Genomic DNA, 19,256 nt, shown 5'->3' with positions numbered 1-19,256 from the left:
AGTAATTGCATAGCTATATATCCAGGACAGCTGCTCCTTAAGCCTATCAAAATATAAAACTGGTTCTTTAAAATACTTTAAGTTTTTAAATATACTTTATTTCATGATTTTAAATAAGACATTTGTTTACAAAGTAAAATAGTAAAACGGCTATAGATCATAAAAATATGAAGCCATTGGATATCTTATTATAAATGCTAAACATGAACATAAACACTGAAATAATAAAAGACACATTGTAAGTTTAGCTTCTGACATTGGTCCAAGTTTAATCAAAAATAAATTAATTAAAGTTAAATTGTTGGTGTATATACATTGGTTATCCTCTAACTTATTAACTAGATGTAATAATGACAAAATTCTCAATAAAGCTCCGCTTATGACATTAATGTCATTTTTTTTTATGACTGTTCGACTTGCTTCAACTACATCAGTCTCTGCACAATATTTGGGAAGACGATGTCTTGGACATGGAATGATATGAAATAACTGTGGTGTAGAATAAATAAAATTAAATATTTGTGGAATGAAAAAAAGCAGAACAGTTTTACTAAAATGACCTAAGATAGCAACCACAGCAAATGTCATCCCAGATACATAACAAAATGTATCACCAATAAATACTTTAGATGGATACCTGAAATTAAGATGAAGATGTATAAATTACAGATTTAATTTTATAAATAATAGTCTCACATGTATTTTTTGCATTTTTATAGGAAAAATTTAAAGTTTCACTCTCAATACCAAATAGTATAAATACTTCAATCTTATTTATTAATCTATGCTTATATATCTATAAAACCTACAAGTTAACTGAAAACCTATTGACTGGTTTAAAATGTTAGAATGCTACATTATCCCTAACACATTTTTCTGTAAGTTTCATGATAATTGTTTGTTTAAATTGCACAGGATTTTGAGTTGCACTCTCAATTCATTGGGTCAACACAGCTTATTGCAGTCTTAAATAGGCTGTAAATAAAAATATTAAAAAAAAGTGCCAAGTAAAGTCAGCACAGCCTTTCATTAATAATAATTAAATATTAAACAGACACATAAATATAAAAATACAATTACCAATTGTGTTTTAATAGTGCTAGTGTTGTTGCAAGATATGGAATCATTATATGCAAAGAAAAAGTATGGGCCTTTTGCTGCTCTCCACCAAGTTCCAAAATGTCAAATATTATTATTGACATGGCAATTATTACAGATTGTCCTACTTCAAGACCATTTATACCAGCTAAAATATTTATAGCATTGGTACAGAAAACTGCCAACATTCCCATATATACATAGTAGAGAAATCCTGAAAATTTGATTTGACCTTCATTCATATTCAAAAAATATATCATATACTTGACAAAAATTGTTATTAGTCATTAATTAGGTAGAAAATATAATTATTCTCAAAACATCAACAGAATGATAATAAATAATATCAAATTTAACACTAAATAAAAATCATGAATTACCTACCAATATTTACCGAACTTCCTAAAAAGTGTCTTAATGGTACTGGTACAATAATTGTTGTTGAATTAAAGTTCACATAGTAAACTACCAGCAATGGAAGAGATGCTACTGTTGGCAGGAGAAGTTTATATTTCCACCGTAGATCCAATACATCGTCAGCAAAACCCAAGAGCAACATACAACAAATTGACAACAAAGCTGCCAATAACTCTGCAAACTTACCATAAAAAATATGTATATTAGTATGTTTTGAATAGAAAGAAAATAACTAAAACAGAGATTAATTAACTCTGTTTGCAGCAACTTTATCCGTTTTAATATACATGTATTATATTTCAATTCACATACCTCATTGTGGGGGAAAAGTCTTGTATCAATAAGGTTATTTCCAAAAACTATTGGTATGAATAGAAAAATTGTCACTAAAAATACACATCCTGAAACAACTCCTATTGCTTCTGGACTGAAAACATTGTATTTTTAAACACAGAAGTTTTAAATTCAGTATGTATGTTTATTACATTCTCACACTTACATTTTCTCCTTTGAGATCTTACACAAATCTACACCATAGAGGCCGGCATTTATAAATAAATCCTTTAACTTAGGTATTAAATTATCAGTAATAAAATAGGCTATAACGGAAAATATTATTATAACGATTATGGTCCACATTATAACCTTAACCTTTATCTGGGTAGCTTAATGCTTTTTTAATTTTATCAATTTCAACTTGTATGCACTATTTAATCTAGCGTTGATCATACTGTTAATTGTTGAAGTGTTCTAACTTCTATGTGCATCATACTCTACTGGAATGTCGCTTTATAATAACAATCTGTGCTAACTGCTATGAAGTGTGAGTGAAGAAAATACTTTTGAATATAACGAGACTGTACTGTACATATTTTTTATTATATAACGAGACCTTCAAGTCAAATTAAGAAGCACTGACAACTGATTAGGGATGTGAAAAAATAATCGATTATAGAAATAAACTCTCGGCAACACAATTTAACACAGACTTTACTAACATTAGGGGGCTTCACTCTAATATAAATCTCGTCCATTTTCTCCTCGAGACGGCAAAGCCGGTCTTATTGTTTCTAACGGAGACCAAGATACTTCCCTCGTCTGTTGAACATTTGCACTATCCAGGCTATTGTTTTGAGCATAATTTTAATTCACAAGCCGGTGTATGCTTTTACATTCGTGAGGATATAAATTTCCGTCGCCTCTTACATTTGGAAGAATCCGATCTTTCTACCTTGTGGGTACGCGTAGAATGTGCTGACCATCCGCGCATATACTGCTGCATTTAAAGGTCACACAGCGGTAACACCGAAGTTCATCGACTTATAGAACATGTCCAAACTGCTCTTGATTCCCTTCTGTCTCTGTCGCCTGCTGAAGTCGTTATACTGGGTAATTTCAATGCCCATAATTCTGAGTGGTTGAATTCTCGTACAACCGACTATTCGGGAAGAGGCTTCCATAATTTCGCTCTTGCATATGGTTTAACTCAACTGGTCACAACGCCTACGCGAATACCAGACCGAGCTGACCATCAGCCCTCGCTATCAGATCTTATGCTGACTTTCCACCCAGACTTCTATGAGGTTAATGTGGATACCCCACTTGGGTCCTCCGACCACTGCTTGGTGCGTACCGTTGTGCCAATTAGGCGTCGAATCCGCACGCAGTTTTCGGAATGCCGTCGTGTCTGGCATTATAAATCGGCCAATTGGGATGACATGCGTCATTTCTTTGCAGCATGCCCCTGGTCACAAGTCTGCTTCAAGGGTAGTGATCCTGATGCCAGCGCTGAGTCTGTTACCGATGTGGTGCTACGAGCAATCGAACTCTATATCCCATACGCTTTGCCGTCTCGAGGTGAAAATGGACGGGATTTAAATTAGAGTGAAGCCCATAATGTTATTAAAGTCTGTGTTAAATTGTTTTGCCGTGAGTTTATTTCTAGATTTTCCTCTGCAGTTGAGCGGTATTTTGTCCCCCCCAGAATACGCGGGACAGCCTGAGTAAGCACACCCATGGTCGGATTCTACTGCACCAGAAGTGCAGGTACCCTCCTGGGGTAAAAATGTTCTATTAAATAACGCTGCCATGATTCGGAGAGCTTCTGGAAGTTCCACAACATTAAACGAAACGCGACACACGTCCTACGTGGGCCACTTCACGCTTGTTTTCAGTAGGAAAGTGGTATTACCCCGATCGTGTCAGCTCATTCGGCTGCTAATGCAGCATGACACTACCACTACTTGGACTAACCGATAGCGGAAGTAGTTGTTGTTCAAATTATCCTACCAGGGGGCGATGGGGTCGTCACTGCCCTACGCCTTAAAAATCCCTTAGTCGCCTTTTACGATACCCACAGGTAGGGATGGGGAGGTGCTATTCTATAAGCCGGAGCCACACGGATAAAATTTTGTTTATGCTTCTAATTAGTAACTAAAATATTGATACGTAACTTAACTACAGTTGAATTACATAACTCACGCGTGAATTTTTTTAAAAGTGTATTTAGCTTGCTTGAATTATAGTACCTGTAAAGACTATATTCCTCCCATATAATCCTATATAGGATATAGGATTATTCTCCTATATAATTTTCTCTCACGTTAAATCTTATGAATTTATGTATCTGTCTCGGTTTCGTTTCATCGACTTTCAAACTTTAATTATTTTAGTTTTTATCAAAATTTATAAATAAAAAGCATTTGATGTGTTATAATGAGAGATTAGTGCTTCTACTATTAGATTTAGGTTATATTAAATAGTAATAACCACATAGTTTTAGAATTACAGCTACTTGAATATAGTGACGTAACGGACCAATGTATGCATACAGTTTTACTAAAACTTGATTATTGTGCGATATCTCGATTTAATTTACTGAAAAACTTAAAAGTACATTTATTTTATCAAATTAACTTAAATTTATTTCAAAATGTGACTAAAGATTTTTCGTTAGTTCACTACGTCGCAAAGCAAAAAAAATTTAACTATGCCCAGATAGCATTAAAACAAATCACGAGTTGTAGGCTTTGGCTATATATCACACGGTACTTCCTACTAGATGGTGCTCTACTTAAATTAAAAACTTATCTGAGAGAAAAGGGGAATCAGGAATAAGGCTCAGGCGTAACCCATAATCGAGACGTAAATTGATTACTTTAAAATGTAATAATTACACTAGAAACTAGACTTCAACACATAATTTCTTAACTACAATCAAAGTAACATGCTTCATGTGGTTTCCAATAATATGATAATTTCGAAAGTAAATATATTATATTAAGAAATAAAAAAACACGTAATATTTATTTGTTTATTTCAAACACAAAACTGAAAGACTCCACATTTATTCAGGCCCAAATGAAGTTGGAAACCTACAGAGATGAAGATTTCCCAACCATTGAGAAGTTAGTTCTGACAGGCAACAACATTAAACAAAACAAACTTACTTACAGCAATTTATTTCGAAGTTTCCCTAGAATCTACTCATAATACTTAGATTCCGAGCGCACATAAAATATCTAACGGTTGACTCCTGATCACAGAGATTTCATAAAAATTAAATTGAATAAGGAAAACAGGCATAAAACCATTTACCTCAATATCTATAGTGCCATCGTTAGGCATTGTCATTTACATAAAAGCTTAGAAGAAAAAAAAATTATGGAAAATTATGGAAAGGCCAAAATAAAAGAGTGCCTTTAATGATTATTATTAAAAAATTCTGTAATATAATAATCAGGCCCATTCGTGGAAAAAGTATGTCTATTGCAATTATTTATTGGCTAGCAATGTAAAGTTGCATGGTTTCATTCTTACACTTAAAAAAGGCCATACTCTAATTATGTCTTGTGCTTGCAAAATACACCTTATCTGGAAAGGTTTGCATAATATTCAACCTTTACACTTGCATACATCATCTAACATTTTACCAGGCGACCCTTTGTACAAACTAACAAAACAAGGTTATTAAACTAAGCACAAGTGTTACAGTAAAAAACGATAACAGTTCACTATTATAAAATTAAATTAATATGTTACCTTAAAATCATAATGGATCGCAACACTTTGATAATGGCTTATATACAAAGACCATAAGACCGACGATAACTCTACCTGGAGTTGACCGTGAACTGTTATCATCTATCACAATACTACTGATTGTATTGATTAATCCTGCATCTCCTCGGGCAGCTCGTGCGGGTTTATTATGCCTGGCACAGAAAGCTGAACTCTTCGTTTTTCCTCTTGGGCCTGGCGGAGTGCAAACATTCGTTCCTCCAGATAGAGATCACTGTCATCTTCACCTGTGACTTCCTATTAATAAAAAAAAAAATTATTACACTATATATTACTTGACCTTTCAAATGGGAAAATTACAATGACAGTGAAAGTCATTCTTCTTTGTATTTCCGGTTTAATTGTAACAGAAATAAAGGAATAATACGCTACAAAGATCACACACGTATTTAGTATCTTCTTATGCTCAAACAAAACGACAAATATCAATGACGCAGTCAATATTCATCATTAATCAACACAACATGCATCCCAAAACTGTGTAATTTAGCAATATTAAACTACTTAAGCATGTTATTGCAAAGCTGGAGAAGGGGTGGTCAAAAGTACTCATAACTTTTTACTTTAACTTCAAACTTTTTTTGAATTTCAATTTTAGAACTCTTTGGTAACCTAATGTAGTAAATTGCATTCATTTGTTTTTGTGAATTGGCGGCAAATCTAACACTCTTGTTAGACGTGAAAATGAACCTTACGCGAGAAATTTTTCGGTCAATGAGTTTTTATGAGTGTCGTTGTGTGTGTAGTAAGCCTACTCAACAACAAAGCTACGATAGGCTACGATTAGCATTTCTTAATGAAGCCCCATCTCGTGACACTATTCACAATTGGTTTAACGATTTTAAGCGTGGACGTAGCAATCTCAATGAATATCCGCGTGAGGGACGTCCTTTGACACTGAAGATTACTCCCGAAGATAACAGTCAGTCAGTGTTGTGCGACGCATGACAGAGGAAGATAAAAGAGTGACATATCAGTAGATACGGGCAAGCCTAGGCATTGGTATGAGTCAAGTGCAAAAAATATTACACGAACATTTGGCGTCAGAAAGCTTTGTACCAGATGGATTCTCCATATTTAAACCGACGACCAGAAACACCTTCGCATGGACTGGTGTCGCCAAATGTTAGATAAGTTCAACGTGGGTGACTCAAATGCTCTATTTGACATCGTCACAGGTGATGAAAGCTGGATATATTGCTACGAACCCAAAGACAAATTTTTCAAGGATCGAACAACTAAGGTAAAGAAAGGAAGAAGTCAAGGAAAAAAGATGATTGCCTCATTCTTTGGTCGGAAAGGTCATTTCGGGACAGTTGTGATAGAAGATGGAAGAAAAGTTACTGCAGACTGGTATGTCAATCGCTGTTTGCCTGTTGTCTTGGAAAAAAATCGACAGCAGCGCCCTCGAAGCAGGATCGTCCTTCACCACGACATTGTGCACTCCGATTGTTGAATATTTGACTATGGCAGCTGTCGATAATGAGCCATCAGCCATGCAGTCCTGACCTGGCGCCCTGCGACTTTCATCTATTCCCAACAACTAAAAATAAAATTCTAGGTATTCGCTTTACGAGACCTGAAGATGCGGTGAAAGCATAAGAAAATGCCATAGAAGAGACCCCTAAGGAAGAATGGGCTTACTGCTTTTCTCAGTGGTTCCATCGAATGCGAAGATGTATAGAGAGGAACGGAAATTACTTCGAAAAACAATAAAAGTGTTGGCAACTTTCTACATTAAACCCTTTTTCATTTTCTAAACATTTTCAGTGATACCTAGGTACATGGTGAATATCATAAAAGTGCATGAAGCGAGAGGGGAAGAAGAGTTGTAACACAGTGACGTTGACGTTGTAAACAGTGGTTTTAGGGGTGATGTGTATAAATCAATCTTACTTAACAGATAAAATCTTTAGCAAAATTGTCATCAAATAGTATTTATTAAAGCACTTACTCTTATTTGAACTAAAAAGTCTCTTAGATGGTCCTTAAAGGCAGGTATATCTTGATCTAGGTTAAATAGTCCCTGTACTGTTATTTTCACTTGATTTCCAGTCAAATGGGGGAATGCTACATTCAAAAGGTTTGCCACATATTCCTGAAATAATATATATATATTTTTAATTGTATCTCAATATAAAAAACTTCACTAGGACTACATAGGTCCAAATGAATAATCTAATGATATCAAGAGATCATAATGGATAAAGTTATTTTCAGGTGCCAGTTTTGCTATTATTAAAATACATTGTATTTCTTAGATGGTTCATATATATTATATCATGTTTAAATATTTAAATACAGTAATATTAAATTAAATAATGTAGTTTTCAGTCCCTAAAAAATAAATAGAAAAACGAATCTACCTGAATATAAGTTATATTATTCTCTGCGCTTCCAAGAGCAGTTGTGACACGACCCGTTTCTACTAGTGAAAATATGTGGGCTAATATAGTGGCATGCATGGTAAGTCCTGCTCCATGAGAAGAATCAGTAACAACACTGAAAACATGCTCTAAAATGTCACACAAATAGGTCTGGTAGAAACTTTGTGCTGCCTGAGGGTGCTGCTCCACATTTTGTAATAATCGGTACATAATCTGCAGACCTGTATCTGCTACATTCCTCATAGTATGTTTAAATGCCCAGATTATGGAATCCAACACCAACTTGAATTGTGCTGGTGGTATACTAAGGAATGCTTTAAAACAGTAAGTGTTAACAGCCTGTAATAACAGGAAAAATTCAGTTCTGTGCTCAGGATATTCTTCAAAGTCTTTATTTATCATGTCGAGAGTGCATTCAAAGACTGCATCAAAAATTTTGGGTACTTCAGATGTTATATGACCACCAAGCTTGTTCACTATAGCTGCCATGCAGGACAACACTTCAGGCTCTCTAGCATCAGGGACTGCTGTTCTTTGATAATCAAGTAAGACGGCGTCTAAGAGAGGAGGTATGAAGTTTTCCAAAACCATACTGTTATCAGTCGATCTTGACACCCAACTCGCAATCAGCTTCAAAGTTTCTTTTTTAATTATCCTCATGTTCTTGATTAATGGTTGTTTGGTGACAGCAACACTATTGAGAGCAATAGCTTGGCTGATATTTTCAGACATGACTTTGTAAACATTCAACATGTCCAGATATATTCTTCCAAGTTGCACCACATAGGGGTGTCCTAATGCACGACAGGCACTGACATTTGTTTTTAGAATGCTCACAAGCTGTTTAACAGCTTCAGGATCCTTAAGAATGTCTACATTATGGGAAGCCTGTGATATAATATCATCCCACACCTGATTTGGCAACAACATGTACTTTTCAATCAGTTGTTCTTGGGCTACTTGATCTACTTGTGCACTTATCATATAGCCAACAGCTTCATAAAATGTGTGGACTTGAAGTGTTTGCAAATCACAAATAATTGAACTGATTGTACTTAAAATTTCTTCAATAAACGGACATGCCTCACCTACCTGAATGGTAACGAAATGGCGTCGACATTTTAGTGCTATTTTAATAAAAGTATCACATGCCATATCTTGGACACCATCATGAGTTTCATGCATAAACTCAAACAATTTATTGACAACAGTTTTCAAAAATTTCCAGTGGGCTCGTAGGAAGCGAGGGTACTGTCCCACAACATACATAATGTTGCTAGCAATAATTGCTTTGTTATCCTTGCCTTTTTTTTGTTCACACAATCCTAATAAATCTTTAATGACAATAACAAGAAATCTTTTCTCATCTTCTTCCATCATAGCTCCAGATATAGAGCCTATAGCCCAACACAAAGTGTTTAAATTTTTCCAGGACCACTCAGTTCCATTGACTTGATTTTGCAACTTATCTGTCATTATACGTTCTGTATCTGCATAGTCCAAGTGTGTTAAATATACTAAAGTTTCTCTCATATTTTTATATAGACTAATTGAATCAGTATCTTTCATAAACTCTCTCACGACTTCTCCATTTTCATTTTCCACCACCAATACTTCTTCAGGTTTTGCCATCCTAGAAATCATAATGTAACGTACATTGCTTAGTACATCTGCATACAATACTTTTCTCCCCATACTCTTGCCTTGAATGTAGCTAAGGCCAGCAGAATGAGAACAAGGAGCAATTTTATATAAATCAGCAGCCAAGGCATTCCAAAATTCTAAACAGATCTTAAATATTTCAACTTCTTCAACTTCTGATATCAAAACTAAATAACGCAATGCATTCATTAAAGTGTTGGTTAGACCACGTCTCTCAATTAACTGACCATGTTCTTTTAAATAAGTACAAAGAAATAAAGCCAGATTCTGAATGAACACTTGTTCCTGATCTCGTCCTGCAGCATAGGCTTCTCTTATATTTGTAGTAAGAGGAAGCATAATCTCTAACTGCTCCATAGTTTGCACCAGCAATGCAACAAATTGTTCTTCATAATTACTTACAGTAACTCCAGCAATTTCAGTTAAACAACTTAATGTTACATTACGGAACATAGGGACATTTAAAAATTTAAAAATGAGTGTACTAATTAGTTTCATTTCAAAAATGTATCCCAATGGAATCCAGTTCAAAAATCTTAAAAGTGTGTGTAAGGTTGCATCAACCAATGGAGCATTTTGTGAGTTCTCAAGAACAAACTGGCATAACTGAAAAATTTGACTGAATTCGGAACACATAGTATCCTTTAAATGTTTAGCTTTAGTTTGTGTCAGTTGTCCTGTACTAAAAACAAACACTTCTTCACTTAGCAATTTTAGAATGACCATGTTGTTTTGACAAAGACTCTCATTAGTTTTTGATGCTCCAACTATGTCACTAATAAAAGTTTCCCAGTTGTGTGGCCACTCTCTTTTTAATACTTGAATTAAAATCATATTTAGTTTTTTTAAGTATACTTTATTATTTTCCATAATTACTGGATCAGATGAATTCTTTATAATAAGGCCCACAATATACTTTTTAATACCTTCACATTGGTTTCTTGGTAATATTTTCCATTTTGTTTGTATAACTTTTTCCAATATTTGTAAGGCATAGTATTTAGTTTCCTGGTTTTGAGAGAACTCTAATATGGTGTCTACACGAGTCCAAGCATCAGGATGTTCTTTTAGTGCAGTCAGAATATCTTGAGCCACACGCTGCTGATCACCGACTGTAGAATATAAGCATCCAACTATGTTATCAAGTAGGTTTATATCTAACTTTTGATTAAAATCCAAGAGCTTAGAAGCTTGTTGTTCTAAAGTAGCCATTCTGCCAATATATATGTAACTCAAAATTATAAACTTTTTGGCGATTTAATTAATTAGGCATAAATGTTTTGTTCACATTCATTCCCCACTGAAAGAAATAAATGAAACATTAGAAAGCTTGAACATATCATAACCTATATTGGCCATGTAAATAACAAATAGAACTTCATTGCGTGTTAGATGCTCTATGTAAAATACACATTCTACATAAAGGTTACAGAGTTATTTTACGCAAGACGTCGTTTCAGTTTCTCAGGATAGAATTTTACAGAACACACCCGTAGCCCGTAGAATCAAAATGACATTTCTCATAAAATTACAATAGGTATCCACTCTTCGTACAAAAACTATACGCAAACATTTTGTAAAAATTTAACTTGGTTAATCAGAAAAAGAGACAACTTAAATTCAAAGCATGCCTATTGACTTTAATCTTAGCTTACCAAGGATTTTATTAAATGCGGCGCAATCGGTCAAAAGCACTTCCATACACAAGCCCGTTGTTTTCGTCGTTTTCGGCGACGACGAAGCCCACATTCCACAGACTGTGTATTTAGAGTTCGCTTTTCAAGAAATCGATCAAAAGTTTTTCTTTAATCTGTTGCTCAGTGGCTAGACAACATGTCTAAAATGACAGATTACTTGGTTATAAGTATATTTTGATGTTTGTAATTTGTATTAATTATATATTTTTTTCCCTAAAACTTTTATTACCGAAAATCTTGATCAAGATATTAAATACATTTTAGCAAAATGAGTGAATTAAGTTTAGAAAAACTTCCTCCAGAAATATTGTTAAATATTGTGAAACGCCTGAACCTATCGGACATAAAAAATTTAATATTAACTTCAAAATACATAAAAGCATTTATAATAAATGAATCTTATTTATGGAAATTAATAAGCCAAGATAGACTCATAATAAGTAGAAACATGTAGGTGTTAAGTAAATGCTTTAATATCATTCTATGTACATTTTGCATGCTTCAGCTACATAATCAGAAAAAAATAGCGTACTTCACATAAAATATCTTATCAATTGTAAAGAAGAATAAAATGAAACCTAGTTGGTCTAGTTATAGACCTAATTATTAAATTTTCTCAAATGAATCAAATTTGCATGTTAATTTTAAAGAAGTGGGTGTATGCCTTTAAATACCTATATTATCATTTCAATTCCTTGATACCCTTACAAGTTATGAAATTCTTTTTCCAGATCCACCTTAAGCTGGTACCATAGCTGTAGAATATCATATAATTGGTGCAAAGGCATATTCAAGAGTAAAGTAAATGTTTTTTATCCTATAGAATAAAGTTATTGTTTTTAGAACTGAAACATCATTTTAGTGGCAAAAAAAATATTTGCCTTTTCTATTTAGTAAAATTAAATCTCTTAAAGTATCTATTATTTTTTACTTACGATCCAAATAGACTTGCAAGAAGTTAAAATAACTTAATTATTTTAGGTTATTATTCAACATAAAATTAATTATATGCCTTGGATGCAACTGTTGTCTCCAAATATACTTTTGGTATCTTTTGGTTCTGATCTTGAATGCTTTTTACTTGAGCACAGTGGTTTCAACAGAAAATTATTATGGAAATTAACTGTCCCAACTATGAAAAGGTTTGATGTTCGTACAAATGATATTTCAAGGTTCATAGTAAAGGACAATATGATTGTATGTGGAAACAGGTAGGATATGTGTAGGATAAATATCAGTAGTATATTAACTTACACTATCACTTAATTGTTTAATTAAGGTTCCAAAATGAAGAAAATGTTTAATAAAGAGCAAAACTTTTACTTAATGTTTTTGAGGACTTGATAATTAAATGCAAATTGACTCATTATTTGTTTTAAAAAATGCTTATTTTGTTGCTATAATTAACAGTTATTAAAATTCAGCTCCTTTTCAAACTGACTTCAAAAACCTGAAGAAGCTTTACAATTTGAAATGTGTATCTTTTGTCAACAACAGATTTTTATATTTGTAGAGATGGCAGTTGTGCTATGTATGAATTCTATGATATAAAAATAAAACCTGTTTTACTAAATTACATACAAAATTGTCATAACTTTGGGCAAGAAGAGGTAACGGCAGTTGAAAAGTGGAAAAGCTCCATTGTCACAGCTTCATATATCAGTCCTGATTTACATTTCTGGAGAATGAGCAAAAATGGTTGTAGTGACACCTCTCCAAATGAAAGTAAGAACTTGATTTATTCATTAATGGAAGGGTTAAATATAAATTAATAATATTTAGTATATACATGAGTAATTTTTTTTTACAAACAATGACCACATATTAATTACTAATATGTTATATAATGAATCAATTAAAAACATTCAGTATGTTCAAAAATAGATATAATGAGCAGGGATTCATATGTTTATGTTTTTCTTTCAAGTTTAAAAAAAAAACATTTTATTATCCTTTAATTAGCTTTTCTTGCAAATAAGTGTACCCAGCAAATGTACTAAAAACAATTTTCTTTTGAGGGCGAACTTTTGTAGTGTGTTTTTGAGACATAAGTTATAGTGGTGTATCATTGGTGAATGACTTTTGTAATTTAACAAAAAATTTCATAAAATTGTTAAAGCACTGAATACCAGCTAATGTTGTTATACTCAATAGTTCATAATAGGTGGTTCTACTATTTATCTAGATAAGAGAACATAGAGGTATAATTCTAAACTATGATATTTTTCAGATGTGATGTTTAAAAAGCTTAAGATACCTGAATGTATTGGATGTCGATCATTATCAACCAATTCAACAGAAACAAAAATGGCTGTTGGTTTGAATGGAAATATTATGCCTGTATTCATTGATCTCAATACGTAGGTAACTAAAAAGCTTCTCATTAATCCCTTCTTATCAATAGCCTTTTTTCCTTTTTTAAATATGGTTATATACAATAATAAATTAATATATTTTTAGTGGTCAATATTTAATAGCCCCAAAGCCAGGAACAAGGACTTTTAATCATGTTGTCCGAGACATAAAGTGGCATAATGAATCTGGTGTAGTATGTGTGACACATTCAGGAAAGTTGCAATACATTGACGTAAGAACGGGTGGTTTGGTAAGAATAATATAATCAATGTATTTTTAAGTGGTAACAGATAAAACGTATAGAACTTTGCGCGTTATTTTTTTTTATTACTATGATTAAATTTTATTGGAAAAGGGTGTATAGGGTTATTATAATGTGTCCAAAATACTTAAGGTACCTTCTGTTATTTAATTGATAAAATTGAAATGTTTAATATATAAGTGTGTGAGAAGTGCCCCATGCCGAACTCTAAGACAGCTTCGACCAACAGACGAGCGATCTCGGCGAAAGCTATACTGACCATCACTAATTAGCTGGTTCTCCTCCAGACATCGCAGAAGCTGGCTATTGATGATAGATTCAATCATCCTGGAAAATAAAGAAGAGATTGCGATAGGTCTATAACTGCCGGGGTCCGAACGGTTGCCTTTTTTGGAACTACTCTCGAGGAAAACGATAGTCAAAAGAGTGAATTCATAAGCATATGTCTTGTGGTCAACAAGGGAGAATAAGGCCTTACACACACATTTTTTTTCGAATCGAACTTGAATGGCATTGAAAACCCGCAAAGCGCAATGATAGTGAGCAGCCGTCCTCTACACAAATATGGCAAAGCGGGCTGGCAAAAAGTTTCCCAGTTGCTTTTGCTAATGATCAAAAGGCTTTTAGAAGGCATATTTGCGAGATTCTAACTAATTCTGCAAATATGTTTCGATTTAGCTCTCGCTTCGCTTCGAGTTCGCAAAGCCACGTTAAATTTGTTTTTATGAAGTGCTATATCGGGATCTTTTATAGCCGTTGCGTGTGCCCAGGTCTTATATAGCTCTTGCATAAGTTGGGAAGCATCATGTATATCAATAATGACAAAGGACCCATATAGTATGGGATATAGAGTTCCATTGCTTATAGCACCACATCATTAGACTGGCATCCTTGGCATTAGGATTACTGTCCTTGAAGCAGACTTGTGACCAGTTGTACAGTCCAGACCAGTCACTTCCCTACCCATGGAGTGGGTGGAGATGAGGAGGTTCTATTCCGGCATCACACGGCTTTTATAATTTTTTTATGTATTTTTATATCTTTCCGCTTCTTATAAAAATTTACTTAAATATTTTACATGAATATTGATTTCAGACATATGAAACTAGAGATCCATTTGATTCATCTCTTTATTGCTTAAAATCAGACGGCGATAAAGCTGTTGTCACCGGATCTTCAGAATATTCCCGTTGTGTGCTTTATGATATGCGTTCAACTCATCATGTACAGGTATTTGTGTTCTAAATGATCATATATAGTATATATGTATTTATGCACCTTCACTCGCATTTTTTTGTCTAGAATTTAGTCTACAATTGTTGTCTGGAATACTTTTATGATAAAACTTACCGTTTTGCTTTGTTTTAAACAATTTCAGTGATTTTCAAGTTGTAATTTTTAGGCACCTTCGAATGTCTAGATTGACCGGACTTATAATCGGTTGAGACATTAAAAAATAAGAAAGTACTAAGCTAATACAGCCATATATATGGATTAACGATACTAGGCTAAAGATTCCGAACAAGTGCATATATAATACAATATAATACAAATCTGATATTCTCAAAAAAAATGTACAGCCGCTAGTTAAGTTCCGTTGCGGTTGTTGTAGGGATGTTCAAATATATGTTACATGAAACTCTTTGTTTAAAGCTGGGTGTTAACTGGCTTTAATCATTTAAAACTTGAGCCTATAACTAACCTAAAATTAGAGGAGTTGCGAGGCTGGATTAACAAAAAACTAAGTTGACTATTTAAGGGTTTTTAAATCTGAATGATACTTCTGTTACCTATAAAGAATATAAGCGTGGTCGGCCTATTGGACATTATCGGAAATAAGAATATTATACAGTGGAATCTCGATAACTCGAATGTTAAGGAAAATGCAAAAAAATCGACATACTTAACGAGTTTTCGACTTAACAAGAATTTCAAGATACATATGATTTAACTGTTGAAACTACAACTTACAGTCTTCCTTTTGAAATTCGAGTTAAAGAGTATTAATATACATTATCAATATTTCGTAGGGAAATAACGTTTTGTTCAAGTTACAAAGTCTAAATAATTCGAAATATACGCGGTATTTAGGGGTTCACAGGAAGGAAATGTCATTTTTTTTCGACTTAACGAGGTTCGTGTTATCGAGATTCTACTGTATTACAATTTATGAGTGAGGGATAAACTAGAAGGCTTATTTTGGCTTCAAGTGTGTGAAGTTTGCTAAAATTTGGTTTGCACTCTTATTCGATGTACGCGTACGTTTTTATTTAGTGTACTATTACTTAATATATTTTATATTTAAAAAAAATATTGGTGTTAGCTAATACAATATTTATTCGTCAAGCTTATATTGTGACTAACAATAGTTCAGTGCATTATAGGGATTAATAATTTTATAGTTAGTGTTAGAAGTCATACGTTACTATAAACTTAAATAATTTAAAGATTTTTGTGTTTCAGATGTATTTCACACAAAAGAGGTCCACACCAATTTACAGTTTAGAGTTTGATGCAAAAAAATTAATAGCTGCGGGAGATCAAAGAGTAGCGGTCATTAATTTTAATGTTAATTCAAGTACTACCAAAGCGAAAAACTACTCTTACATTTTTCAATTTGTTTCTACACGTAGATAATTAATAAATTTTAGAGCTTATGTTTTATCTTTCTGTTGTAAGGTAAATTGAATTGCCATTAGGACATTATTAAATATATATATATATAAATTACACCTTACGGATAAAGGTGAAAATTTGTTTTATTTTCTTGAATACTAGTGTAGTTGTTTAGAAGGTACAGTAAAAGCTCTTTATCTGCGGAGTAAATGTTCCACAAATACAGAAATCGGGAATACGGAATAGTAATTTATATGGGAATATACGTTCGTTAATAATCGTTCGGGGACACGTTCCTAATAATTAATTGAAGTTTTTGACCATATTGATTAAGCTTAATTTCCTAAGCCTAAAGATAATAAGACTTAGGAAATAGTTTAAAGAATTTTGTATTTTTTGGCAGTTTTAAAAGCTTCAATTGGGACTGATAACGGAGGCATTACCAATTTGCCTCTTAAAAATAAGACGTCGCTTGCCATTCATGTTACGTTTCCAATGCTTGTTGTGATCTTTTCAATGGGCTGTGAATGTAACATTTCCTCCAAGTTGCTCACAGTAAAATCTTCATTTTGCTTTTCAACTAATCACTGAAAGTCACTTGATCTAATAGGTTGGGGAAAAAGTTTCTTCGCATTTTTTAAGAAAATCCACATTTTTAAAATATAGTTTATTCACATTTTTAAAATATAGTTTATTCACATTTAACTAAAGTATGTAGGTAGCATTTTTTTCGATAACTTTTTGCCATCTTGTAGGTAGGGACATAATCCGATTCCTATAGAAATTTTAGGGCTTCTGATCAAAAAACCGCGACAATTGGTTTTGGGAAATTGCATTTTGCTATTTCAAATTTCTTCCAGCGTTCCATAACATTCATATCAGGATTATTATTTATATGTACTGATTAGATCCGCGAAGAAAGAAACTTTTAGCCGCGCTTGGGTCGCACTTTTTTAGACCGCGAATAGTAAAAATGCGAATGAAGGAAACGCGAATAAGGAGCTTTGACTGTATTTCATTGTTTGTTGGCAAAGATGTGGCATCTATCGCCTAATTGCTATAAGAAATATTAGTAAATAGTTTTTTTTTTATAAATAGCTAGTCTGTTTTCCGAGCCCGCCTTTTATTGATGTATAGTAGTAGTACTAGTTTGTGATCATCAGCATACAGGAAAGGCTACGTTTTAAAAATAATGATCCATCGCATCATACAAAAATTTAAACATTACCCGTTCATTAAAACTTCATTAAATTCCTTAAGTTTGACAGCTGTATCTCAACACTCATGTTCAAAATGTCAATGCACTGAATGCAGTCAACGTGAATCCAACCAAGTACCAATCTAATGTGATTTTGGAGTTGTTCTTGTGACTTGTAAACAATTTTAATATTTTAATTGTACGATTTCTTGACTAAACTTTTCGTTTATCGAAGAAGACCGCAACTTTTCGTTGATTGTTAAAATATTTTTTCTGATTTATAACGGTTTTCTTATTTGTGAGACTAATTAAATAAGATACTTCATTTACAAAAAGTTTAATAATATGAATATGTACAAGTAATTAATCAAACATGAACAGGAAACGAAATGTTAATTTTATCAAACCCGAAGATCCACCTTTCTTAAAAGTATTAAAAAAACAAGCTGGTTATGACGACACTAACCATAAGTTTGATCAACTTGAAAAAAATGAAGAGGATTTTGTAAGTGATGAGGATAGTGAATTACCACAAGTTGTTGTTTTAAAACAAGGAGACCTAACGGCTGAAGAAGCAGAGATTGAAAAAGAAAAGTTACAAAAAATAGAAAGTGAAACTAAAGCTGATTTAAATGTAAGGGTTATATTTAAAACTAAAAAAAAGAAAGATGAAAAAAGGAAAGAAAAGTCTTCAATAGATATAAAAAAGCACAAAAATAAAACACAATTATTATCGTTTGCTAATGAAGAGGATGATGACTAAATAAAACAAGCTTCTGATGTGTGTTTTAACTGTAGTTTAATTAAATTGGAATATAAAATTTTATTGTATTATATCTGCACTTATTAAGTTTAAAATTTCCACTCAATTATAATTATCTTTCTGAGATACATATATATTTATTAAGAAGCAGTTATGACTAAAAATGTATCTGAAATTATATTAACTTGTACCAAACGATTGAATCACCTTCCAAGGAGGTATAGATCACTGCCGTGTAATGCTTCCTTTATAATCTGGGAGAGTATTTATATATAACTCAACTGTTATTATTATGACATTTACATGCCTTTTTGTATATGTTGGATTGTGCATTTTTAAATATAATTAATCAATCTGAATGTACCCATTTCTTTGCAAATAAAGGATATGTTATTAATGTATTATGGGTTTATGGGCCTTAGTATAGGCCCTCTAAAATTTGTTTTAAAAATACATAAAAGTTTATTTCATTTATTACCAGAGGCTGTGGATTTTGTACTTATGTATGCTTCAACTTCAAGGAACTTACATGGTTATAGTTAAATCGTCAGGCTTGTACCAAAATTATGGTGGTGGGGTACAAAATATTTTAGGATATTTTTATAGAAACTTCAGATGTAACACAGAGTTAGGGCAACTGTTTTTAATGAATCATTCACATCAACAAATGTGGAGACCTTTAACTTTTAGTTATAAATATTGGCTAAATAGGTAAGGTAGT

At 32.8% G+C, this 19,256-nt stretch overlaps 3 protein-coding genes across 6 annotated transcripts; 1 reads left to right on the top strand and 2 right to left on the bottom strand.

Moving 5' to 3' along the window:
• Positions 1-150: 150 nt before the first annotated feature.
• Positions 151-2,433, bottom strand: LOC123718670 (UDP-N-acetylglucosamine--dolichyl-phosphate N-acetylglucosaminephosphotransferase). The gene is made up of 5 exons (XM_045675371.1): positions 2,015-2,433; positions 1,828-1,942; positions 1,483-1,696; positions 1,081-1,312; positions 151-637 (listed from the first exon to the last, which is right to left on the bottom strand). Exons 1-5 carry the CDS (start codon positions 2,152-2,154, stop codon positions 151-153), a joined length of 1,188 nt encoding a protein of 395 aa, XP_045531327.1. The 5' UTR covers positions 2,155-2,433.
• Positions 2,434-4,814: 2,381 nt separating this feature from the next.
• Positions 4,815-11,379, bottom strand: LOC123719493 (exportin-1). Of its 2 annotated transcripts, none has more exons than XM_045676186.1 (4): positions 11,300-11,379; positions 7,962-10,944; positions 7,550-7,693; positions 4,815-5,832 (listed from the first exon to the last, which is right to left on the bottom strand). In XM_045676186.1, exons 2-4 carry the CDS (start codon positions 10,854-10,856, stop codon positions 5,686-5,688), a joined length of 3,186 nt encoding a protein of 1,061 aa, XP_045532142.1. In that variant the 5' UTR covers positions 10,857-10,944; positions 11,300-11,379; the 3' UTR covers positions 4,815-5,685. The 2 variants fall into 2 exon arrangements, with proteins under 2 accessions (XP_045532142.1, XP_045532143.1); XM_045676187.1 differs by lacking the exon at positions 11,300-11,379 and adding an exon at positions 11,135-11,284.
• Positions 11,380-11,513: 134 nt separating this feature from the next.
• On the top strand, positions 11,514-16,664 carry LOC123720568 (F-box/WD repeat-containing protein 4). 3 transcript variants are annotated; one of them, XM_045677235.1, is made up of 8 exons: positions 11,514-11,791; positions 12,073-12,142; positions 12,323-12,552; positions 12,855-13,066; positions 13,572-13,701; positions 13,802-13,946; positions 15,054-15,188; positions 16,422-16,664. In XM_045677235.1, exons 1-8 carry the CDS (start codon positions 11,610-11,612, stop codon positions 16,593-16,595), a joined length of 1,278 nt encoding a protein of 425 aa, XP_045533191.1. In that variant the 5' UTR covers positions 11,514-11,609; the 3' UTR covers positions 16,596-16,664. The 3 variants fall into 3 exon arrangements, with proteins under 3 accessions (XP_045533191.1, XP_045533192.1, XP_045533193.1); XM_045677236.1 differs by lacking the exon at positions 11,514-11,791 and adding an exon at positions 11,798-11,993; XM_045677237.1 differs by lacking the exon at positions 11,514-11,791 and adding an exon at positions 11,976-11,993 and having other exon boundaries at positions 12,073-12,137.
• The last annotated feature ends 2,592 nt before the right edge of the window (positions 16,665-19,256 follow it).

This window comes from Pieris brassicae, chromosome 2 (genome assembly GCF_905147105.1).
Source record: "Pieris brassicae chromosome 2, ilPieBrab1.1, whole genome shotgun sequence".
Taxonomy (NCBI): domain Eukaryota; kingdom Metazoa; phylum Arthropoda; class Insecta; order Lepidoptera; family Pieridae; genus Pieris; species Pieris brassicae.
Note: the sequence above shows the minus strand (reverse complement) of the source record. Positions and strands in the feature narration are given on the sequence as shown.